Source organism: Ranitomeya variabilis, chromosome 2 (genome assembly GCF_051348905.1).
Source record: "Ranitomeya variabilis isolate aRanVar5 chromosome 2, aRanVar5.hap1, whole genome shotgun sequence".
In the NCBI taxonomy this organism is placed as follows: domain Eukaryota; kingdom Metazoa; phylum Chordata; class Amphibia; order Anura; family Dendrobatidae; genus Ranitomeya; species Ranitomeya variabilis.
This window is the reverse complement of record NC_135233.1, coordinates 683,439,941-683,466,145: the sequence shown is the minus strand read 5'-3', so window position 1 is coordinate 683,466,145 and position 26,205 is coordinate 683,439,941. Positions and strand designations below refer to the sequence as shown.

General features: G+C 43.1%; 1 protein-coding gene across 3 annotated transcripts in view; it reads right to left on the bottom strand.

Annotated features, from left to right (window-relative positions):
• Positions 1-26,205, bottom strand: part of LOC143807610 (pantetheinase-like) — a 209,225-nt gene that overhangs the window by 135,766 nt on the left and 47,254 nt on the right. For all 3 annotated transcript variants that reach the window (XM_077289345.1, XM_077289344.1, XM_077289346.1), the window contains 4 exons: positions 17,194-17,330; positions 11,748-11,849; positions 11,565-11,656; positions 911-1,006 (listed from right to left, as the gene is read on the bottom strand). In XM_077289345.1, coding sequence (XP_077145460.1) covers positions 911-1,006; positions 11,565-11,656; positions 11,748-11,849; positions 17,194-17,330 — 427 coding nt within the window. The remainder of the gene's footprint in view (positions 1-910; positions 1,007-11,564; positions 11,657-11,747; positions 11,850-17,193; positions 17,331-26,205) is intronic.

Genomic DNA, 26,205 nt, shown 5'->3' with positions numbered 1-26,205 from the left:
ACACATCTAATGTATTATGTAAGCCCGCAAGGGCAGGGTCCTCTCCCCTTTGTACCAGTCTGCCAGTCTGTCATTGTTAGTTTGTTTACTGTAAGTGATATCCTTAATTTGTATGTAACCACTTCTCATGTACAGCACCATGGAATCAATGGTGCTATATAAATAAATAATAATAATAATAATAATGTGCACCTTTATGCTGGGGGTATGTACTAACTTTAAGAGCGACACAAGTTTGCTATGTGTCGCTGCTACATCGCACTGTGATACTAGTGAATGGGGCCACATTTTGCCCCCCAAGCGTATTGTGGCAAGCAAGTTACAAAATAGACAACACGGTTGGACTTTTTGTCCAATTACTTGTTGCTGTAGCAGTAGCCTTGGGGTCACAATACAAACCCACAAATGTGTAGCACAGCCAAAGTCAGCATAAACAGCAGATAACTTGGATATACTGAGATATTGATGACCAATTCTTCACATAGGTCAATATCGGATCATTGGAGGTTTGACAGCCAGAGAGCCGACCAAATAGCTATTATATCAGGACCTGAAGTTATTGGCAGGACACAGTGTACAGAACTGCACACCACAGCTACACCGTAATACAGCTTCTACTGTTGTGCATTACCCAAGGTCATACACTACATGGTATTCTGAGCTCTGTACTCCATACACTATGCACTTCCAGTGGCCATGAAACCTGCTGATCAGTGAGGGTGCTGGACTCCTAAAAATCTCATATTGATTATTTCTATTAATGAGTAGTCATCAATATCTTAGTCCTGGACAACACACTTAAATTTTTTTTTTATTTATTTCTTAAAAAAAAAAAAAAAAGATGAAACTTTCCAATTTCAAACTGCACCATTGGTTCAAACTGAATATTATAGTAAAATGTTCTACTTACTATGCTGCACTGAGCATTTCTGGATAAACTGGTATGCCAGAAAGACCTATGAAAAATCCATCCAAAACCAGTATAAAGATAAACAGCCAAAGTTTACTGAGAAAGACAGGAAAAAAACACCATAGTATTTATAGCATTACACTACACAACATATTACGATATATCTTGAAACACAAGGTCATAGAATAGCTTGTTAGGCGAATCCATCCTTAGTTACAAATGATACAGCACCACCTAGTGCCAGCAGTGCAGAAATGCAGATAATTCACCAAGAAATGTAACCATTACTAGGGTGCAATTATCACTTTCAGAAAATGTTGCTTCCTAGGTGGAGTTTGTAATTTATAAAAAGAAATAATCATCATCCCCGGGTTCAACTCTGAGTCTTTGGCGCTGCTCCTGGTGTCTGGTATTGGCTGCAGCACCAATGACATATTGAAAGCCAATCAGTTTGTGCAGCACCTCTAAGTGGGCATTCTATCTACACAGGCAGAGCTCAGTTCACTAATTGGCTGCCGCACTGTTGACGTCACGCCAGCTCTGCAGCCAATACGGGACACCAGGAGTAGCGCCAGAGACTCAGCAATGAACCTAAGGAGGGTGAAAAAAGTAGTTTGTTTTAGCTTTTTTTATTTTTTTATAACAAACTACACACAGGGAGCAAGATGTTCTTGACGCGGACATCCCCTTTAATTCTACCTGGTTCTAGCTATATTGTCTGGTTGAGAATGGTAAACTAGTAGTATATTTTACCAAAATGCAAACTTTCTTCAGGAAGAAAACAACGTCAAAAGTAAAACTTAATTAGCAATTATTCACTGTCTAAACAATTTGTATTGCAATGTATATTACAATATACAAGTGCTTCTCACTAAATTAGAATATCACCAAAAAGTAAATTTATATCAGTTCTTCAATACAAAAAGTAAAACTCATATTATATAGAGTCATTACAAACAGAGTGATCTATTTCAAGTGTTTATTTCTGTTTATGTTGAGGATTATGGCTCAGTATATACATCTCAGTAAATTAGAATATTAATAATAATAATAATAATAATAATATAAATTTTAAAATCCAAAATGTTGGCCTACTGAAATGTATGTTCAGTAAATGCACTCAATACTTGGTCGGGGTTTCTTTTGCATCAATTACTGCATCAATGCGGTGTGGCATGGAGGTGATCAGCCTGTGGCACTGCTGAGATGTTATGGAAGCCCAGGTTGCTTTGATAGCAGCCTTCAGCTTGTCTGCATTGTGGGGTCTGGTGTCTCATCTTCCTCTTGATAATGCCCCATAGATTCTCTATGGGGTTAATGTCAGGCGAGTTTGCTGGCCAATCAAGCACAGTGATACTGTTGTTATTAAACCAGGTATTGGTACTTTTGGCAGTGTGGACAGGTGCCAAGTCCTGCTGGAGAATGAAATTTCCATCTCCATAAAGCTTCTCGGCAGAGGGAGGCAAGAAGTGCTCTAAAATTTCCTGGTAGATAGCTGCGCTGACTTTGGTCTTGATAAAACACAGTGGACCTACACCAGCAGATGACATGGCTCCCCAAACCATCACTTATTGTGGAAACTTCACACTAGACCTCAAGCAGCTTGGATTGTTTGCCTATCCACTCTTCCTCCAGACTCTGGGACCTTGATTTCCAAATTAAATGCAAAATTTACTTTCATCTCAAAACAACACCTTGGACCACTGAGCAACAGTCCAGTTCTTTTTCTCCTTGGCCCAGGTAAGACTCTTCTGGCGTTGTCTATTGGTCATGAGTGGCTTGACGCAAGGAATGCGACACTTGTAGCCCAGTATGTCCTGGATATGTCTGTGTGTGGTGGCTCTTGAAGCAATGACTCCAGCAGCAGTTCAGTCCTTGTGAATCTCCCAAAAAATTTTGAATGGCCTTTTCTTAACAATCCTTTCAAGGCTGCAGTTATCCTGGTCGCTTGTGCACCTTTTTCTACCACACTTTTTCCTTCCACACAACATTCCATTAATATGCTTGGATACAGCACTCTGTGAACAGCCAGCTTCTTTAGCAATGACCTTTTGTGGCTTACCCTCCTTGTGGAGTGTGTCAATGACTGCCTTCTGGACATCTGTCAAGTCAGCAGTCTTCCCCATGATTGTGGAGCCTACTGAAACAGACTAAGGGACCTTTTTAAACGCTTAGGAAGCCTTTGAGGTTGTTTTTTATTCTAATTTAATTATTCTAATTTACGGAGATAATGACTTGGGTTTCATTGGCTGTAAGCCATAATCATCAACATTAACAGAAATAAACACATGAAATAGATCACTCTGTAATGACTCTATATAAAATATATGAGTTTCACTTTTTGTATTGAAGAACTGAAATAAATTAACTTTTTGATGATACTCTAATTTAGTGAGAAGCACTTATATATATTTTCCCAGTGTTCCAGGTCTTATAAAGCCCACATCCAAAGCTCTTGCTTATGAATACATCTGTGAAAAAAAAATTCATTATCACCTTACTTAACTCATGCAATTAATTTTCCACAACCAAAACAAAACAGCATTTGCCACACAAGACTAATCCATCCTCTCTGTAGATGAAGAATAACACTTTCTGACCAGTATCCTACATTTAAAAGTTTTCCCCTCTGAAGCCTTTATCTCAATTAGAATGGACTCAGAGCAGATGGGAGGAGGCAAGCAACTATTACCGTATATACTCGAGTATAACCCGAGATTTTCAGCCCAAATTTTTGGGCTGAAATTGCCCCTCTCGGCTTATACTCGAGTCATGATCGGCGGTGGGGTCGGCGGGTGAGGGGGAGAGAGGACTGTCGCATACTCACCTAGTCCCGGCGCTCCTGGAGCTCCCCCTGCCCGTCCCACGGTCTTCGGTGCCGCAGCTCTTCCCCTCTTCAGCGGTCACGTGGGACCGCTCATTAAAGTTATGAATATGGACTCCACTCCCATAGGTTTGGAGCCGCATATTAATTTCTCTAATGAGCGGTAACGGTGACCGCTGACAGAGGAAGAGGCTGCGGCACCCGGAGACCATCTGTCCGGGATAAGGAGCCAGGGACGCCGGGAGCAAAGTATGTCATAGTTACCTGTCCGCGTTCCACACGCCGGGCGCCACTCCGTCTTCCCATCCTCTTGCTCTGACTGTTCAGGTCAGAGGGCGCGATGACGTACTAGTGTGCGCGCCGCCCTCTGCCTGAACAGTCAGTGCGGAGAGACGCCGAGACGGGACGCTGAGGAGCAGCAGGCAGCAAGAGAGGTGAGTATGTAATCTTTTTTTTTATTGCAGCAGCATTATATATTGCACAGATTTATATGGAGCATCTTATGGGGCAATAATGACCGATGCAGAGCATTACATATGGCACAGCTTTATGTGGAGCATCTATGGGGCCATACTGAACGGTGCAGAGCATTATATATGGCACAGCTTTATGTGGAGCATCTATGGGGCCATACTGAACGGTGCAGAGCATTATATATGGCACAGCTTTATGTGGAGCATCTATGGGGCCATAATGAACGGTGCAGAGCATTCTATATGGCACAGCTTTATGTGGAGCATCTATGGGACCATACTGAACGGTGCAGAGCATTGTTTATGGCACAGCTTTATGTGGAGCATATATCGGGCCATAATGAACGGTGCAGAGCATTATATGTGGCACAGCTTTATATGGAGCATCTATGGGGCCATAATGAACGGTATGGAGCATCTATTTTTATTTTTGAAATTCACCGGTAGCTGCTGCATTTTCCACCCTAGGCTTATACTCGAGTCATTAAGTTTTCCCAGTTCTTTGTGGCAAAATTAGGGGGGTCGGCTTATACTCGAGTATATACGGTATGTCTCCCACAGACTAAACACACGGAAAGAGGGGTTTCTGATGTATTTTCTTCTTTTGATTGAACACAGAAGCAGCAGTAGCATGGAAAAAAATATACAGCAGTACTGAGCTGTGTAGATGTAAATCTAGCTCTGGGATAAACTAGCTAGAATCTGCACAATCTGCTTCTCTGCCTCTCACTCTGCTCCACTAGCCCCCCCTTCGCTATATTCCATAGACTCCCATAACTGAGCAGCTTTTGTGAAGTGTAAAGGAAATGAGACATGGTTTTCTAAATATTTTAAAATATTGTGACATCCATTTGTATACAGCCTCCCAGAGTCAATCCTTTGCAGGACCACCTTTTGCTGCAATTATTGCTGCAAGTGTTTTGTGGCATGTTTCTACCAGCTTTGCACATCTAGAGGCAGAAATTGTTACCCATTCTTTGCATACTAGCTCAGTGACATTGGATGGAGAGCGTCTGAAGTGCATTTTTCAAATCTTCCCACAATTCCACAAATTCTCAATTGAGTTTGGGTCTGGACTGTGACTGGACCATTCACAAATATGAATATACTTTGATATAAACCATTGCATTGTAACTCTGGCAGTATGTTTAGGGTCGTTGTCCTGCTGATAGGTGAAACTACAGCCCAGTCTAAAGTCTTTTCCAGGATTGTCTTATATTCAGCTCCACCCATCTTTCCATTAATTCTGACCAGCTTCCCTGCCCTTGCTGAAGAAAAGCATCCCCTCAGCATGATGCTGCCACTACGTTTGACAGTAGGGACTGTATTATCATGGTGATGTGCAGTATTAGTTTTCCACCACAGGCAGCGTTTTGCCTGTAACCTAAAAATTCTACATTGGTCTTATCTGACCAGAGCACCTTCTTCCACATGCTAGCTGTGCCCTCTAAATGGCATTTTGCAAACTGCAAAAAGGGACTTCTTATAGCTTGCTTTCAAAAATGTCTTTCTTAATGCCAGATTTGTGGAGTAGACGACTAATCGTTGTCCTGTGGACAGATTCCCCCACATAAGCTGTGGATTTCTGCATCTCCTCCAGAGTGACCATGGGCTTCTTGGCTGCTTCTCTAATTAGTGTTCTCCTTGCTTCGGATGTCAGTTCAGCTAGACGGCCAGTGTTATACTACTATTGTTTTTGGATGTTGACTCAAACAGTGTTCACTGAGAGGTTCAGAGCTCGTGCTATTTTTTTATGCCAGGTGGCAACCTGGTATACATTTCTTCATGTGGGCCATATCTCTCTTAGGCCATGTTCACACGTTCCTGATTTCCCTGCTGTTTTTTCTGCACTAAAAACCGCAGCTCTTGGCAGAAAACGCAGGTGTGGTTTTTGGTGCGTTTTGGTGCGTTTTTTGATGAGGTTTTTAGTGCGGTTTTTTATGCAGTTTTCTCTGCAGATTGTCTGTGTTTGACACAAATAAAGCTTTAACTGCAGTGGGGAAAAAAAAAAAAAGAAATGATGTCATTTCCTTGTCCAACCCTTTTCTTCTTCCATCCTCCATTTTGGGACTAAACACCAAAATGAGTGGACGTGTTTTGAATGACAGCGCTCCGCAGAGTGCTGAGCGTAGGCCAGATCACAGCCCGCGGATCCAGCTCTATCCAGCTATTTAAGTGCCACGTATTTAAGTGCCACGTATCACGTATTTAAGTGTCACGTATTTCAGTGCCACGTATTTCAGTGCCACGTATCACGTAGTTCAGTGCCACGTATTTCAGTGCCACGTATCACGTATTTCAGTGTCACGTATTTCAGTGTCACGTATTTCAGTGCCACGCATTTCAGTGCCACGCATTTCAGTGCCACGCATTTCAGTGCCACGCATTTCAGTGCCACGTATCACTTATTTAAGTGCCATGTATTTAAGTGCCACGTATCACGTATTTCAGTGCCACGTATTTCAGTGCCACGTATTTCAGTGCCACGTATTTCAGTGCCACGTATTTCAGTGCCACGTATCACGTATTTAAGTGCCACGTATTTAAGTGCCACATATCACGTATTTCAGTGCCACTTATTTCAGTGCCACGTATCACGTATTTAAGTGCCACGTATCACGTATTTCAGTGCCACGTATCACGTATTTCAGTGCCACGTATCACGTATTTCAGTGCCACGTATTTCAGTTGCACGTATTTTTGCTATTGTAAGGTGGCATTAATCCCGGTTAATAATGGAGAGGCGTCAATAAGACGCCTATCCATTATTAATGCTATTAAAATGATAAAAAAAAATATAAGGGGACCCCCCCCAAAAAAAAAAAAATGACAATGCCAATATTTGTGGCCTGGGAAGGGGTTAAAATACCCATGGCTGTTCCCAGGCCATGAATATGAAGCCCACAGCTGTCTGCGTAGCCTTTCTGGCTCAGAAATAAAGGGAGAGCCCCCCCAAAAAAAGTGTTGGGGTCCCCCTATATTTTTAGGCCAGAAAGGCTACGCAGACAGCCGTGGGCTTATATTCATAGCCTAGGAAAGGGGCCATGGATATTTGCCCCCCCCTGGCTACAAATATAAGCCCGCAGCCGCCCCAGAAAAGGCGCATCAAAATGATGTGCCAATTCCGGCACTTAGCCCCTCTCTTCCCACTCCCTGTAGCGGTGGGATATGGGGTGATGAGGGGTTAATGCCACCTTGCTATTGTAAGGTGGCATTAAGCCTGGTTAATAATGGAGAGGCGTCAATAAGACGCCTATCCATTATTAATCCAATGAAAGGGTTAAAAAAAACCCCACAAACACTAGAAAAAAAATATTTTAATGAAATAAAGACACCCACTTTTTGACCATATTTTATTGTACGCTCAATCCGTCCTGAAGACCCTCGACCTGAAAAAGACGCAAAATAAAAAAACAAATTCATACTCCCTGGCCCTGTCCGCAGAAATCCATCGAGGGTCCCACGAAGATCTTCCATGGAGAACAGACACATCCAGAGATATGTCTGCTCTCCACAACTGCAGCAACACACTGACAGGAGCCATAGTTCCTGTCGGTGTGTCACTGCGCATGCGCGAGCGAGTTTACCGGCGGTCATTGACCCCGGCACTCTCGCTTAACGGCAGTGCTACGTGGGAAAGTTCAACGCAGCTGTACTGCCGTTAACCGAGACACCGGCGCCATTGAACTCCGGAACAGTACGCGATACACTGCTAGGAGCTTCGCTCCTGGCAGTGTATCGCCGGAGAGCAGCCGATCGGCGTGGGACACTCGTTTTATGGATTCTGCGGACAGGGAGTATGGATTTGATTTTTTATTTTGGGATTTTTTCTAGGGGATCGAGGGCTTCGCCTACCAGTGTGCTGTTGGTGAGTATATACTCTGTGTTATATGTTGTATGTACTGTGTGTCATGTATGTGTATTGTGTGTGTTTTGTGTAACTTTACAACTGTGCCAAGTCGCCGGACACAGGGACAACTCTCCCATCCTAATACCGGATGGGAGTAGTAGTCCCATACGGCGACTTAGCACAATGGTGGCACTAGCGTCGCATGGGGACACACACACATACACATACACGCACACACACACACACACACACACACACACACACACACACACACACACACACCAAATCTATCAAACGGCCGACATCAATCCCCATGCGACGGTATGCCTCCATGTCTCTTCGGGATACAGGAACACACTCCGCCCACGCACTTCCTCCCGCTTCCCCGCACTTCCTGCTGCAGCGGTTTCTCCACCCATAACCGCAATAAAATCCGCAGATATATTTTTGATCTGCGGGTTTTACTGCGGGTTTGACCTCACAATGGAGGTCTATGGGTGCAGAACCGCTGCAGTTCCGCACAAAGAAGTGACATGGTCCTTCTTTTTTACCGCAGCTATTCAGCGCGGCTTTTTTAGTGAATATCAGCATCATGTGCACAGCGTTTCCTGTTTTCTATAGGGTTACATTGTACTGTACCCTGCATGGAAAACAGCTGCGGACCCGCAGCGGCAAAATCGCGGCGGTTCCGCAGTAAAAAACGCATTGTGTGAACATGGCCTTAATGCTGCATATTTTTCTTTTATATTTACATATGCTGTTGAGCGCATTATTTGAAGGGCACACAAATAAGCTGTATAGTTACAACTTTCATCAGTCTCTGCAGTTAACCTTTTTAAATGTGTTTTATTGTCTGTGTATTTGTACTAAATAAAGATCATTATTTATTTCCCATGGAGTTTTTGCTTTTTTGGCAAGTCTGTTAAATGATGCTGTCAATCTCTGACAGCGGCATTCAACACAGGATGGCAGGGGTGCGTGTCATTCCCAGAGCATATCAGCATAACAGGATTGCAGGGCGCCAAAGGGTTACCATGAAAGCCAGGGGTCTGATGAAGACCTCCGTGCTTGACTTAACTAGAGTTGAGGGAATATTTCAATGTTCGGTTTACGATCGCCAAATTTGCAATATTCACCGAACATAACTGAACTCCAGTGAAGTGAATGGGAGGCAAAAACAAACACATACACAACACCTTCAAATGTGCCCAAGCTGCCAAAACATCAAATTAGGGGCAGGCACCAGGAAAGTGGCCTCAATTCACCCACAATACAACTTTAAAATGGCACGGCAGCAAATCAGCCATGCATGAGGTATCAGTGTCTGGGCCAGCATTTACAGCTTTGAACAGAACTTCAAATTAAGATAAAGTGCATTAGGGATAGGTCTGTGCTGAGAGACCTGACACCACATGCAACAGCTTAACTTGTTTTCATGCTCAAATACACTCAGGTGACACAAATATTAATTTCATAGACTACTATTGCTATAGGCAACACACATGAAGGAGACTGAACCAGGAGTCTACACATTTCCAAAAATTGTTAGCAGACACCACCAAAGTGGCATCAATTTCATGAGAGTAGAAATAGTATAATAGGGACCGACACGTCTTCCACTACAGCCAAGCCAGCAGATGGAGACCCAACCATGACTGGTCACATCTCCACACATTTGTGTTAACATCTTCATCAGCAGGTACAGAAGACACACTAAAGATATCACAGACTGCAATTACGGGAGATCAATTCAGAACACCGAAACATCAATATCATCTAGTCTGTACAGTCAGCGATTGGGGTGCAAAAGTCCATGGAGATCCATGACTTCTTCATCTTGATGAAAGTTAAGCGGTCTACACTTTCAGGGGACAGCCAGCTGGGCTGATCAGTCAGGGCACCACCAGCAGAGCTGAAGACACGTTCTGAGACAACGCTGGTTGCTGGGCATAATAAAACCTCCAAGACGTGAGAGACGAGCTCAGGCTACTCATACACTTTTGAAGACCAAAATGTGAAAGGATCAAAACCATCCCGGATGGTATTGATATTCAGTTCTAGATACTCCCGCACCATCCTCTCCATTCGTTCACCACGTGTGAGACTTGGAATCTGTTGTACTGGTGCACAAGCTGGTCTAAAAAAAAAAAAAGTGTCAAAAGGACTCACAGAAATTGCTTCTTTGATTTACACTACTGCTGCGGCTAATGTTTTGATGTTGACAAATTGACGTGTCGGGGGTTGGAAGTCTAGAGCTGCGATGCACACTGTATCACACTGCTCTTGGGGAAAACCTCTCTTAAGGTTACGTAAAAGCATATTTCCATACTCCAGCATTCGCGGGTTTCTTTCCAGGGAGGGAAGCATAGGGCAAAATTTTGTGTTATAACGTGAATCTAACAGAGTGGCAAACAAGTAGTCAACACTATTTCAAATCATAACTATACGTGCATCATGTTGCATAGAGTGCGGCAAGAAGGCACTCATATGTTGGGCTCTTCCATGAGGTCTAACCCCATGGTGTGTTGTTGGCTGGGTAACACTGATGCTTGTTTCCTCCGTCCCCTCCCGCCAACCACAAACAACAGAGAGGGGAGGATTATCCTCTTTATCTACTGACAGTTGCTTGCCCATCACCTCTTCCTCCTCCATTTGTTCCTCAGATCTTGCACTTTCACTAACAGTTTGTCTTATCACCAGCCCCCCTCGATCGCAGTAATCCACCCTCCCTTGACATCCGCCTGTGTGACAACGGTCTGGAACTTTAAGATAATGTTATCCCTTCCGCAGCCTAGAGTGGGTCCAGGCCATGCCTGGCGTTGCCAGGCAGCAGCCTATGATCGGTGCTCTTGGAGCACCAATCATAGGCTGGGACATCAGTGTTTCAGTGTTTTGTGCCTTTAACACTGAGAAATGCTTCGACTGGCTGCTCTGATTGCCATCATATTGACTTTGCCAACCTATGTGATGTGATAGCTGTAAGGCATTATGGGGAAGCCAGTGAGCATCTGTGCCTAATGTCATGTGAACCCTCTCTCTCAAGCAATATGAGAAATGGCACTGGGCATTTTTTTCTTCAATCCATGCAAAACAAATTGCAAATTGTTTGCATTTACTGGGACTGGTGGATTTCAGGAAATTTGACTCAAGGCCAATTTGCAGGTGGTCAATCCACGCAGCTCTAGTTATACAGTACATGCTTCATTAACATGCAACTTAAGCTTTAAGTTGCAGATGAAGCTTTATTTTTGAATCCTTAGAGCATGTTCACACTGAGCATGTTGAGGAGGTTTTGGACAAGGCACACTGTTTCTGCTACAAAACTCAGCAAAAAGATTCAGTAAATAAACCCCACCTAAAGACCTTTGGCTTGTCGACCCCTAATGTGTGGCTCCCAACTGTCAGCTTTGTACATTAGCGTTAGGTCTAGCAGACAGCTATGAAGAGCAAGTTTTCATCCTAGTGACATCTAGGACATTATACATATTTTTCAAGATGTTAACATACCTGTCAATGTGGAATATAGGTGCAGGTCCTAACATAAAGAAACAGATTGCGGTACAAAGGTTGCCAACAATAAGAAGCCACTTTCTCAATTTCTGCATTTATAAAAAAAAGTTAAGATTACTAATCATATTACATAACTTATATTGCCTAAAGGTTTTCCAGTATAATTCTGATATAACTTACCGGTAACCTGTCACTTATCACTCCAAGAAGTGGTGAACTTATTGCATAACATATACCGAGGCCAAGAAAAACTAATCCAACATAACCGACTTTCAAATGAAACTAGAAGCACAAATAGAGAACGATAGTCACTATTTAGAAGGTTAAGAGATTTCATTACCAAGGCATACATAAATAAAGGATCTACTACACTGAAGATTATTGTTTGCGTTTAATTTTCAGAATTTTTTTAGTATCCTTGAAGTCTTCTTTTTCATGGGAAATAGATTAATATTGCATTGTGATTTCACAGAAAAGTATGATTATATAGTTACATAGGTTGAAAAAAGACCTAGGTCCATCAAGTTCAACCTTCTCCAACAATTGTGCATTTTGTCACTAAATTAACTATAACCCACAATATTGTTTGCACTGAGGAAATCATCCAGCTCTTTTTTAGAAGCTGTTATAGTGTCTGCCATTACTAACTCTTGTGGTCGGGCATTCCACAGTCTGACTGCTCTAACTGTAAAGAACCCTTTCCTATTTAGCTGACAAAATTGCCTTTCTTCTACCTGTAATGAGTGCCCTCTAGTCCTAAGTATGGTCCTTGGAAGGAATAAGTCATGTGCGAGTCCCCTGTACTGATATAAGCCATCTTTTTTCTAAGCTAAACAAGCCCAACTTTTCCAACCTTTCATCATATGAGAGGCCTTCCATCCCTTGTAATAATCTAGTTGCCCGCCTTTGAACTGACTATAATTTCTGAATATCCTTTTTAAAATGAGGACCCCTAAACTGGATCTCATATTCTAAATGTGGCCTCACCAGTGATTTATAAAGTGGTAACAATAGGTTGGGATCACAGGATTTCATCTATCTTTTTATACATCCTGAAATCTTGATTGATTACAACAAGTGTTTGATTTAATGCAATCCAATAAAAATGCAGTACACATAGATTGCTCTTCTAAGATTGTGCTCCACAAATATTGCACTGTGCCATTACTGCCAATAAGCAGGAATATTAGTCCAGTAAGTACGTGCAGTTTCCTCTGACTGTGATGTTTTAAAAGGTGATCTGTCAGCAGGTATTTCCTATTAATCTGAGAACATAATATGGGGTAAGGGAGCCCGATTCCAAGGATGTGTCACTTGTTAGGCTATGTGTTATAGTTTAAATACTGTACAATCAGGTCTCACGTGCATAGCAGTCATGATAATCTGTTGAACCCCACCCCCACCACTGATAGGCATCTAACTGACAATATACACAGAAAACTGCCAATCAGTAGTGTGGGTGTTGTAATACACAGCTGAGTATTGTGACCACTGTTACATCCACAACAGATAAAATAGGGATTCTATCTAAACTACACCAAGCAACCCAATAAGTAATACACCATTAGAATCAGGCTCTCCAGTCCTATATTATGCTGCTTTCAGGTGCTGGAAAAGGTCAGAGAGCCCTGGCGCCTGCGCACTGCAGTACTTTGCTCTGCCCTCAACAGGGCAGAGAAGTACGCCTGCACAGGAGCACAATGCTGGGGAGCCGGTGTGGATGATGCAGGGTCGCATCATTCACAAGAAGCAAGCAGGAGGGTGGCGATCATAAGAAGATGGGAGGCGCCGGACCAAGACCAGGGACACCCTTCAGGTGAGTATAATAAAAGTTATTTTTCAGTTCTTCCAGGTCGGGTTGGGGGCTTATATACAGCATTATAGAATGCTGTATAAAAGCTCTGAAAGGTGAAGGCCATATAAACCACCATTTTCTAAGTGAAAAACGTCTGGACCTTCAATTATTCAGCAGCGCGGATGATACCCACATTAACCCGTTCATTTATTTATAACATGGTCATTTGCTGACCCGTGGATCTGCTGCAGTGGATATCTACAAGCTATAATAATAGCTCCATTTGGTGCGTATAATCTGATCAAATTGATTTATTGTACATCGGATAAGACCCTATTTGCGCTGATCTCTCCAGCAGCTTTCGTTGGACCAAAATTATGGCCAAGACGACGTTTCAGCTAAAAAACACCACCAGTATTTTCCTCAACAGGTTTGCCAGCTTCTAAAAGAAATCGTATGCACATACCCTTAATTTGGCCTGCCCAAAATACACTTGACTTTCTTAGTAATGGAATATTTATTTGTGGCCAAAAATGTAATTAGTTTTGTGATCCTAAATTTCCTAATAAATTCCCATTAAAATTTAAAGGAAGTCCGTCAGCAGAGAATGACTGTTTAAACCAAATACAGGCGCTCGGTGCACCCTTGGTGTGGCCAAACAACTTGTTTTCCATGCATCTCTGCCATTCTATGGATTTTTAAATCCAAAGCTGACAAATCAGAATAGAGGGGGTTGACAGAGATGGATGGAAAATAAGTAGGTGGGAATTTGCACAAAATTATTTGGGCACACCAAGGTTGCCTGGAGCGCCTGTACTTGGTTTGAACAGACGTTCTGTGCTGTCAGACTCCTTTGAAAAAATACCCATCACCAGTCTGTTGCTGTTCATTTATTCAAGAAAAGTGGGGGCAGCCACATATAGACAATTTTACAATAGACAAGACAAAAATTGTAGAAGTTTCCATAAAGTAAAGTTAAAAGACCAGACTTTCTAACAAAAGTCAAGTCCTACCTTCCGGGCTGTGAAATGACAGCCTGCAGAAGCGGCTCCCACATCCCTCCCCGCCCCTCACTGTGAAAGCGCCAGATCTCATGCTTTGAACTAAAACACTGTAGCCTCATTTCCTAAGCAGTTCTCCATCGGTATCATCATTGGAAATGGTAACTGCTTTGTAAATGATGTAGCACAGCTAATTAGGTAATTTAGTTCAGATGGCGACACTTGTCTATAACTCACAAGATCTGGCATTTTCACAGTGAGGCAGACCATGGGATCCCCTTCTGCATGCCAGGATCCTGCATCCTGGAAGATCAGACTGGTTTGGACTTTTGTTAGAAAGTTACCGTATATACTCGAGTATAAGCCGAGAATTTTGGCCCATTTTTTTAGGCTGAAATTTCCCCTTTCGGCTTATACTCGAGTCATTCCCAGGGGTCAGCGGGGAAGGGGGAGCGGCAGCTGTCTAATAATACTCACCTGCACCTGGCGCGGTCCCTGCACGTCCCTGGTTCTCCGGGCGCTGACAGCTTCTTCCTGTACTGAGCGGTCACATGGTACCGCTAATTACAGTAATGAATATGGATGCGACTCCAATCCCATAGGGGTGGAGCCGCCTATTCATTACTGTAATGAGCGGTACAGGTGACCGCTCAATACAGGAAGAAGCTGTCAGCGCCCGGAGAACCAGGGACATCCAGAGACCGCGCCGGGAGCAGGTGAGTATAACGGGAGCATTGCGCTATATTCACCTGTCCCACGTTCCACCGTCGGTGCCGCTGTGTCTTCCGCGTCCTCTACAGTGACGCTCAGGTCAGAGGGCGCAATGACACGATTAGTGTTCGAGCTTCCCTCTGCCTGAACGTCAGTGCAGATGATGGGGAAGACACAGCACCGCTCAGCAGTGGAACGGGAAAGGCGAGTATAGCAAGTGCCGGGGGCCTGAGTGACGAGAGGTGAGTATGTGATTTTTTTTTTTTATCGCAGCAACAGCATATGGGGCAAATATCTCTATGGAGCATCTTATGGGGCCATGTGCAGAGTTACATGGGGCAAATATTTCTATGGAGCATCTTATGGGGCCATGTGCAGCATTATATGGGGGCAAATATCTCTATGGAGCATCTTATGGGACCATAATCAGCATTTGTGCAGCATTATATGGGGCAAATGTGTCCATGGAGCATCTTATCTATATATATATATAGTTGCCTAAGGGGTACTTCCGTCTGTTTGTCTGTCTGTCTGCAACCTCTGTAACGGAAATCCTGGGTCGCTGATTGGTCGCGGCCGGCAATGCATTCTTAGGACCGGAGGAGCATCGGTAAAGGCCTCGGCTGGATCTGGGGGCCGACGGAAGACGAGTATATAACTATTTTTTATTTTAGTTGTTTTTGTTAACAGGGATATGGTGCCCACATTGCTATATACTGCGTGGGCTGTGTTATATACTGCGTGGGCTGTGTTATATACTGCGTGGGCTGCGTTATATACTGCGTGGGCTGCGTTATATACTGCGTGGGCTGCGTTATATACTGCGTGGGCTGCGTTATATACTGCGTGAGCTGCGTTATATACTGCGTGGGCTGCGTTATATACTGCGTGGGCTGCGTTATATACTGCGTGGGCTGCGTTATATACTGTGTGGCCTGTGCTATATACTACGTGGCTATGCTACATACTACGTGGGCTGTTATATACTACGTGGCCTGTGTTAAAACTACGTGGCCTGTGTTATATACTACGTGGCCTGTGTTATATACTACGTAGGCTGTGCTATATACTACGTGCCTGTGCAATATACTACGTGGCTATGCTATATACTACGTGGGCTGTATTATATACTACGTGGCTGTGCATTCTAGAATACCCGATGCGTTAGAATCGGGCCACCATCTAGTGGGGCCATAATCAGCATTTGTGCAGCATTATATAGGGCAAATGTCTCTATGGAGCATCTTATGGGGCCATAATCAGCATTTGTGCAGCATTATACGGGGCAAATGTGTCTATGGAGCATCTTATGGGGTCATAATCAGCATTTGTGCAGCATTATATGGGGCAAACGTCTGTATGGAGAATCTTATGGGGCCATAATCAACATTTGTGCAGCATTATATGGGCATATTTTAATATGGAGCATCTTATGGGGCCCATCATGAACTGTATGGAGCATTATATGGGGCTCCTCATTCAATATGGATATTCAAAAACACAACCTACTGATGTCTCAATTTTACTTTTATTGGTACCTATTTTTATTTTTGACATTTACTGGTAGCTGCTGCATTTTCCACTCTAGGCTCATACTCGAGTCATTAAGTTTGTTTGACGGTCAGCGAAGGATCCTGCCTCCATAGGCTTCCATTATAGCCAACGACGGACAGTGCAGGACCCGTCGCTGACCGATTTTTCGACGTGCAGAAAAAAACGTTCCTCTGAACATTTTCTCCGCACGACGGACCGCTATTTTCCGACGGATCCAGTGCACGACGGATGAAACGGATGGCCATCCGTCACAATCCGTCGCTAATACAAGTCTATGGGAAAAAACAGGATCCTGCAAAAAAATTTGCAGGATCCTGTTTTTTCAAAAATCAACGGATTTCGACGGGAGGAAAAAGACGGAAGTGTGAAAGAGGCCTTATACTCGAGTATATACGGTAAGTCCTTTAGTCTTTTGGGAATTCTTGCTAATAAGTTATAGTCTGTGGCTTACCAATGTTATTCTTAAATAAGAAGGGAAGGGAGCCACAGATAGAACCTAGTTGACTTTAATGAATTCCTATTACTTTACAAACATTTATGAAAGAAATAAGTGCTAAATGCTTACAGTTTCTGTAACAAAAAGTGACATGGTTGCATCCAAAAATCCTAAACACGAACTCAATGAAAATATAATAAAACACATCAGCATAACCTTTGGTAGCTTGACCAAACTCCAAAAGGAGTCTTTACCAGGTGAAGAATCTGCAACAAATACAAACATTGTGAATTAAAGTATATCATTTTTTTTCTTGGATATTAGGACACTAAAGTAATAAAAGGGTTATTTAAAGCATGCATTTTTTGACTAAAAAAAATATTTTGCACTTGGGTTTCATTTACAGATTTGCACTACTTGCTTTCTACAGTCTGTGTTGCATTTTCTAATAATAATAATAATAATAATAATAATAGTAATAATAATAATAATAATAACAAATAACAACCTTTATTTCTATAAAGCCACTAACATATTCTGCAGCGCTTTACAGACATTATTATCGCTGTCCCTGATGGGACTCACAATCTAAATTCCCTATCAGTATGTCTTTGGAATGTGGGAGGAAACCGGAGAACCCGGAGGAAACCAACGCAAACACAGGGAGAACATACAAACTCCTTGCAGATGTTGTCCTTGGTGGGATTTGAATCCAGGACTCCAGCAAAATAATCTGAGAGTTTGTCCGTAAACCCGTATTACAATAGATAATGCAACACAGGGGCCATAGAAGGCAAATGCTGTACATTTTCTATTGAAACCCAAGTGCAAAAATATTTGGGGCGTGCACCTCTTAATGAATTCAACACATAGTATACCAGCGACCCCTTTATCAAAATTGGCAATATCAGTACTAAAGTACTAATGAATCGGCCCATTGTGATTTTGTCACCATAGGTAAGACTTTTGGGGCTTATGAATGAGATGATTACAGGGTCATATGACAGAACTTTAACCCATTCATGACTGGAGCTTTTTTTGCTTTTGCGTTTTCGTTTTTTGCTCCCTTTCTTCCCAGAGCCATAACTTGTTTATTTTTCCGTCAATATGGCCATGTGAGGGCATTTTCAGAGACAAATAGCGTCTCCATTTTTCGTGATCTGGGGTCGGGTGAGGGCTTATTTTTTCCGTGCTGAGCTGATGTTTTTAATTATATCATTTTTGTGCAGATACAATCTTTTGATCACGCGTTATTGCATTTAAATGCAATGTCGCGGCAACCAAAAAAACAATTCTGGAGTTTTGATTTTTTTTCTCGCTACGCCGTTTAACGATCAGGTTAATCTTTTTTTTGTTTCACGCTCTGCTCCCGAGTGTCGGCGGCAGTGCCGAGTATTAAGATGTGAGACTCGTCCAAGCAGGGCCGGACTGGGACTAAAATTCAGCCCTGGCATTTGAAGTTACACAGGCCCACTTGTCACATGGTGACTGTATAATATCTTTGTACACTTGTAGGCAGGGCCGGTTTTAGGCAAAGTGGGGCCCTAGGCAAAGTTTAAAATGGGGCCCCAAATGCTAACATATTGCACATCACACAGAAGCCTTTCTGTTGTATTTACGTGCGCTGAGTTCAGGCCGCTAAACGAGTTTGATCGACAATACTGAAGTTGTTCAACGCTTGTTTCCCGGCCTCTTTCCACCAGCTGAGGAATAATGATGAGACAGAACGATCACTAATAGATCACCATACAGTATCATGTTTTCAGCAGCACATCTACAGTTTACACTGGCAATGTGCTGCTGACAACAAGGCTTTTTGTTCCAGCAAAAACAATCCGAATATGCAGCATTTTACTTGTTTAGTAAAATACACCCCATAGTCCTCCATATATTATAATGTGCTCCATAGTCCTCCATATAGTATAATACACTCCCTATAGTCCTCCATATATTAAAATACACTGCTCAGTCCTCCACATAGTATAATACACTCCTCATAGTCCTCCATATAGCATAATACAATCCTCATAGTCCTCCATATAGCATAATACAATCCTCATAGTGCTCCATATAGTATAATGCACCGCCACAGTCATCCATGTAGTACAATTCACTTCCCATAGTATAATGCACCCCATAGTTCTTCATATAGTATAACGTATTCCCCATAGTCCTCGATACAGTATAATGCAGCCCACATATAGTATAATGCAGCCACCCCAGAGTATAATGCAGCCACCCCAGAGTATAATGCAGCCACCCCAGAGTATAATGCAGCCACCCCACAGAGTATAATGCAGCCACCCCAGAGTATGTAACCCCCATAGAATATAATACAGCCCACCTCCCCATAATATATAATGTAGCCCCCCCATAGAATATAATGCAGCCCCCCATAGTATATAACGCAGCCTCCCCCATAGAATATAATATACCCCCACAATAGTATATAACAAAGCCACATAGTACATAACATGGCCTCCCCCATAGAATATAATATACTCCCCATAGTATATAGCAAAGCCCGCATATTATATAGCACAAACCGCATAGTATACAGCACAGCCTGCATACTATAGCACAGCTCGCGTAGTAGATAACACAGCCCACACAGCAGTATTCAGCACAGACCACACAGTAGTATACAGCACAGACCACACAGTAGTATACAGCACAGCCCACGTAGAAGTATACAGCACAGTCCACACAGTAGTATACAGCACAGCCCACAGAGTAATATATACAGCACAGCCCACAAAGTAATATATACAGCACAGCCCACAAAGTAATATATACAGCACAGCCCACAGAGAACTATATACAGCACAGCCCACAGAGAACTATATACAGCACAGCCCACAGAGAACTATATAAAGCACAGCCCAGAGTACTATATACAGCACAGCCCAGAGTACTATATAAAGCACAGCCCAGAGAGTACTATATACAGCACAGCCCAGAGAGTACTATATACAGCACAGCCCAGAGAGTACTATATACAGCACAGCCCACAGAGTACTATATACAGCACAGCCCACAGAGTACTATACACAGCACAGCCCACAGAGTACTATATACAGCACAGCCCACAGAGTACTATACACAGCACAGCCCACAGAGTACTATATACAGCACAGCCCACAGAGTACTATACACAGCACAGCCCACAGAGTACTATATACAGCACAGCCCACAGAGTACTATACACAGCACAGCCCACAGAGTACTATATACAGCACAGCCCACAGAGCAATATATACAGCACAGCCCACAGAGCACTATATACAGCACAGAGCACTATATACAGCACAGCCCACAGAGTACTATATACAGCACAGCCCACAGAGTACTATATACAGCACAGCCCACAGAGAACTATATACAGCACACAGTAGTATACAGCACAGAGCACAGCCCACAGAGAACTATATACAGCCCACAGTAGTATACAGCACAGAGCATAGCCCACAGAGAACTATATACAGCACAGAGCACAGCCCACAGAGAACTATATACAGCCCACAGTAGCATACAGCACAGAGCACAGCCCACAGATAACTATATACAGCCCACAGCAGTATACAGCACAGAGCACAGCCCACAGCAGTATACAGCACAGAGCACAGCCCACAGATAACTATATACAGCCCACAGTAGTATACAGCACAGCCCACAGAGAACTATATACAGCCCACAGTAGTATACAGCACAGAGCACAGCCCACAGAGAACTATATACAGCCCACAGCAGTATACAGCACAGAGCACAGCCCACAGATAACTATATACAGCCCACAGCAGTATACAGCACAGAGCACAGCCCACAGCAGTATACAGCACAGAGCACAGCCCACAGATAACTATATACAGCCCACAGTAGTATACAGCACAGAGCACAGCCCACAGAGAACTATATACAGCCCACAGTAGTATACAGCACAGAGCACAGCCCACAGAGAACTATATACAGCCCACAGCAGTATACAGCACAGAGCACAGCCCACAGAGAACTATATACAGCCCACAGCAGTATACAGCAGAGCACAGCCCACAGAGAACTATATACAGCCCACAGCAGTATACAGCACAGAGCACAGCCCACAGAGAACTATATACAGCCCACAGCAGTATACAGCACAGAGCACAGCCCACAGAGAACTATATACAGCACAGCCCAGAGAACTATATACAGCCCACAGCAGTATACAGCACAGAGCACAGCCCACAGAGAACTATATACAGCCCACATCTCTTCTCTTCCTCCCCTCACCTCCTCCGAGAATGGCCCCACAGTCCAGAAAAAAAAAAAACTCTCCTCACCTCTCCTCGTGCCCAGCGTTGCTTCCTGGTTCCTGCTCCTGTCTCAGCAGCTGCAGTCTGCCCGGGACACAGCAGGTGCGCGATGATATGACGTCATCGCGCACCCGCAGTGTCAGAGGCAGAGCGGGGAATGATGGGAGAGGAGCGTCTGTAGACGCTCTCCTCCATCATTGCATTCAACTGTACCGGCGTCTATACGCCGGTATAGTTGAATGCGACGGCGGGGGCGGCGGATTGAGCGGCCCACCACTGGCACCGGCCCTTCTGGCATTTGCCAGAAGTGCCCTATGGCCAGTCCGGCCCTGCGTCCAAGTTTTTCACCTGTGTGATGCCGTCCTTAAATAAAGAGACACACACAAAATTTGCTTTAGGCCAGGATCACACTTGCAAGAAACTCGCACGAGTCTCACACCTCAATACCCGGCACTGCCGCCGGCACTCGGGATCGGAGTGTGCGGCTGCATCTATTTCTATGAAGCTGAACGCTCCATTCCGAGTGCCGGCGGCAGTGCCGGGTACCGAGGTGCAAGACTCGTGCGAGTTTCTTGCAAGTGTGATCCCGGCCTTAAATGCGTATCTGTTTAATTTTTTTTTTAAAAATGGCGTGGGCTCCCTCGCAATTTTCTGCACTAGACAGGAAAAGGCAGCGACTTGGGGCCAATGTTTATAGCCTGGGAAGCGGGTAATACCCATGGATCTTCCCAGGCTATGAATATCAGCCCGCAGCTGTATACTTAGCCTTTACTGGCTATTAAAATAGGGGGACCACCCACAGAAAAATGACGTGGGATCCCCCTATAAAATTTATAGCCAGAAAGGCTATGCAGACAGCTGCGGGCTGATATTCATAGCTTAGGAAGGAGCCATTGATATTGGCCATCCCCGGCTACAAATACCAGCTCACAGCCGCCCCAGAAATCTGTAAGGTGTGCCAATTCCCGCTCTTAGCCTCTCTCTTCCCACTGCCCTGTAGTGGTGGCATATGGGGTAATAAGTAGTTAATGTCACCGTTGTAAGGTGACATTAAGCTCTCTTAGTAATGGAGAGGCGTCAATAAGACACCTATCCATTACTAATCCTAATATTTGTAAACGGTTAAATTAACACACACACACACACACACACACACACACACACACACACACACACACACACACACACATGCAAAATAAAGTATTTTAATTAAATAAAACACCACACACTTTTGCCATCTTTATTACACTGGTAATCCAAGCGAAGCCATCGATCTCCTGAAAATAAAGAAAAATAACAAACACAAATACTCCCTGTTCCGACGCAGTCCTTAACCCCTTTACCCCCAAGGGTGGTTTGCCCGTTAATGAGCGGGCAAATTTTTACAATTCTGACCACTGTCCCTTTATGAGGTTATAACTCTGGAACGCTTCAACGGATCCTAAAGATTGTGACAAAGTTTTCTCATGACATATTGTACCTCATGATAGTGGTAAAATTTATTTGATGTTACCTGCGTTTACTTGTGAAAAAAACGGAAATTTGGCGAAAATTTTTAAAATTTCGCAATTTTCCAACTTTGAATTTTTATGCCCTTAAATCACAGAGATATGTCACACAAAATACTTATAAGTAACATTTCCCACATGTCTACTTTACATCAGCACAATTTTGGAACCAAAATTTTTTTTAGTTAGGGAGTTATAAGGGTTAAAAGTTGACCAGCAATTTCTCATTTTTACAACACCATTTTTTTTTTTAGGGACCACATCACATTTGAAGTCACTTTGAGGGGTATATATGATAGAAAATACCCAAGTGTGACACCATTCTAAAAACTGCACATCTCAAGGTACTCAAAACCACATTCAAGAAGTTTGTTAACCCTTCAGGTGTTTCACAGGAATTTTTGGAATGTTTAAAAAAAAAAAAAATGAACATTTAACTTTTTTTCACAAAAAACTTACTTCAGCTCCAATTTGTTTTATTTTACCAAGGGTAACAGGAGAAATTGGACCCCAAAAGTTTTGTACAATTTGTCCTGAGTATGCCGATACCCTATATGTGGGGGTAAACCATTGTTTGGAAGCATGGCAGAGCTCGGAAGGGAAGGAGCGCCATTTGACTTTTCAATGCAAAATTGACTGGAATTGAGATGGGACGCCATGTCGCTTTTGAAGAGCCCCTGATGTGCCTAAACATTGAAACCCTACAAGTGACACCATTTTGGAAAGAAGACCCCCTAAGGAACTCATATAGATGTATTGTGAAAACTTTGATCCTCCAAGTGTTTCACTACAGTTTATGACGCAGAGCCGTGAAAATAAAAATTATTTTTTTTGCACAAAAATTATTTTTTTAGCCCCCAGTTTTGTATTTTCCCAAGGGTAACAGGAGAAATTGGACCCGTAAAGTTGTTTTCCAATTTGTCCTGAGTACGATGATACCCCATATGTGGGGGGGAACCACCATTTGGGCGCACGGCAGAGCTCAGAAGGGAAGGCGCGCCGTTTGGAATGCAGACTTAGATGGATTGGTCTGCAGGCGTCACGTTGCATTTGCAGAGCCCATGATGTACCTAAACAGTAGAAACCCCGCACAAGTGACCCCATATTGGATACTAGACCCCCCAAGGAACTTATCTAGATGTGTTGTGAGAATTTTGAACCCCCAAGTGTTTCACTACAGTTTATAACGCAGAGCCATGAAAATAAAAAATCCTTTTTTTTCCACAAAAATTATTTTTTAGCCCCCAGTTTTGTATTTTTCCAAGGGTAACAGGAGAAATTGGACCCCAAAAGTTGTTTTCCAATTTGTCCTGAGTACGGCGATACCCCATATGTTGGGGTAAACCCCTGTTTGGGCGCACGGGAGAGCTCGGAAGGAAAGGAGCACTGTTTTACTTTTTCAACGCAGAATTGGCTGGAATTGAGATCGGACGCCATGTCGCGTTTGGAGAACACCTGATGTGCCTAAATAGTGGAAACCCCCCAATTCTAACTGAAACCCTAACCCAAACACACCCCTAACCCTAATCCCAACCATAACCCTAACCACACCCCTAACCCTAATCCCAACCGTAAATGTAATCCAAACCCTAACTTTAGCCCCAGCCCCAACCCTAACTTTAACCCTAACTTTAGCCCCAACCCTAACTTTAGCCCCAACGGGAAAATGGAAATAAATAAATACATTTTTTTAAATTTTATTATTTTTCCCTAACTAAGGGGGTGATGAAGGGGGATTTGATTTACTTTTATAGCGTTTTTTTTTTTTTAAGGATTTTTATGATTGGCAGCCGTCACACACTAAAAGACGCTTTTTATTGCAAAAAATAGTTTTTGCGTCCACATTTTGAGAGCTATAATTTTTCCATATTTTGGTTCACAGAGTTATGTGAGGTCTTGTTTTTTGCGGGACGAGTTGACGTTTTTATTGTTACCATTTTCGGGCACATGACATTTTTTGATTGCTTTTTATTCTGATTTTTGTGAGGTAGAATGAACAAAAACCAGCTATTCATGAATTTCTTTTGGGGGGGGGAGCTTATACCGTTCCACGTTTGGTAAAATTGATAAAGTAGTTTTATTCTTCGTATCAGTACGATTACAGCGATACCTCATTTATATAATTTTTTAATGTTTTGGCGCTTTTATACGATAAGAACTATTTTATACATAAAATAATTATTTTTGTATCGCTTTATTCTGAGGACTATCACTTATTTATTTTTTCATTGATGATGCTGTATGGCGGCTCGTTTTTGGGGGACAAGATGGCATTTTCAGCGGTACCATGGTTATTTATATCCGCCTTTTTGATCATGTTATTTTGCCGTTTTTTGCTTGGCGGTATGATAATAAAGCGTCGTTTTTTGCATTTTTTTTACAGTGATCACTGAAGGGGTTAACTGTTGTGATTTTGCTTTTTGCTCCCTCTAGTGGTCATTAGTGATTTGACTCTGGAGCGTCTGTCTTTTCCTATATCCTCACCTGGGCCGTTAGTTCAGGGGCGTTGCTATATAAGCTCCCTGGACCTTCAGTTCAATGCCTGGCATCGTTGAAATCAGAGCTAATCTGTTTTGCTCTTGTCCTCTGATCCTGGTTCCTGTTTTTCAAGCTAAGTCTGCTTCTTTGCTTTTTGCTTTTGTTTTGTTTGGTATTTTTGTCCAGCTTGTTCCTATCTGTATCCTGACCTTTGCTGGAAGCTCTAGGGGGCTGGTGTTCTCCCCCCGGACCGTTAGACGGTTCGGGGGTTCTTGAATCTCCAGCGTGGATTTTTATAGGGTTTTTGTTGACCAGATAAGTTATCTTGCTATATTCTGCTATTAGTAAGCTGGCCTCTCTTTGCTGAACCTGGTTCATTTCTGTGTTTGTCATTTCCTCTTACCTCACCGTTGTTATTATTTGTGGGGGGCTTGTATCTTGCTTTGGGGTCCCTTTCTCTGGAGGCAAGAGAGGTCTTTGTTTTCTTCTCCTAGGGGTAGTTAGATTCTCCGGCTGGCGCGAGTCATCTAGCGATCACCGTAGGCATGATCCCCGGCTACTTCTAGTGTTGGCGTTAGGAGTAGCTATTTGGTCAACCCAGTTACCACAGCCCTATGAGCTGGATTTTTGTATCTTGCAGACTTACACGTTCCTCTGAGACCCTGTCCACTGGGGTCATAGCAGTATGCCAGGCCCGTATTAAATGTTTAATGCATTGCAGAAGTGGGATTATAAGAAAGAAAATTTTGAGTTTTTTTTTTCCCTCTCTCATTTTTTTTTTTCTTTTCCCCTTTACCTCAGAGTGGCTTAAGCTTGCTGCAGACATGAATGTCCAGACCTTGATTACAAGTGTGGACCAGCTT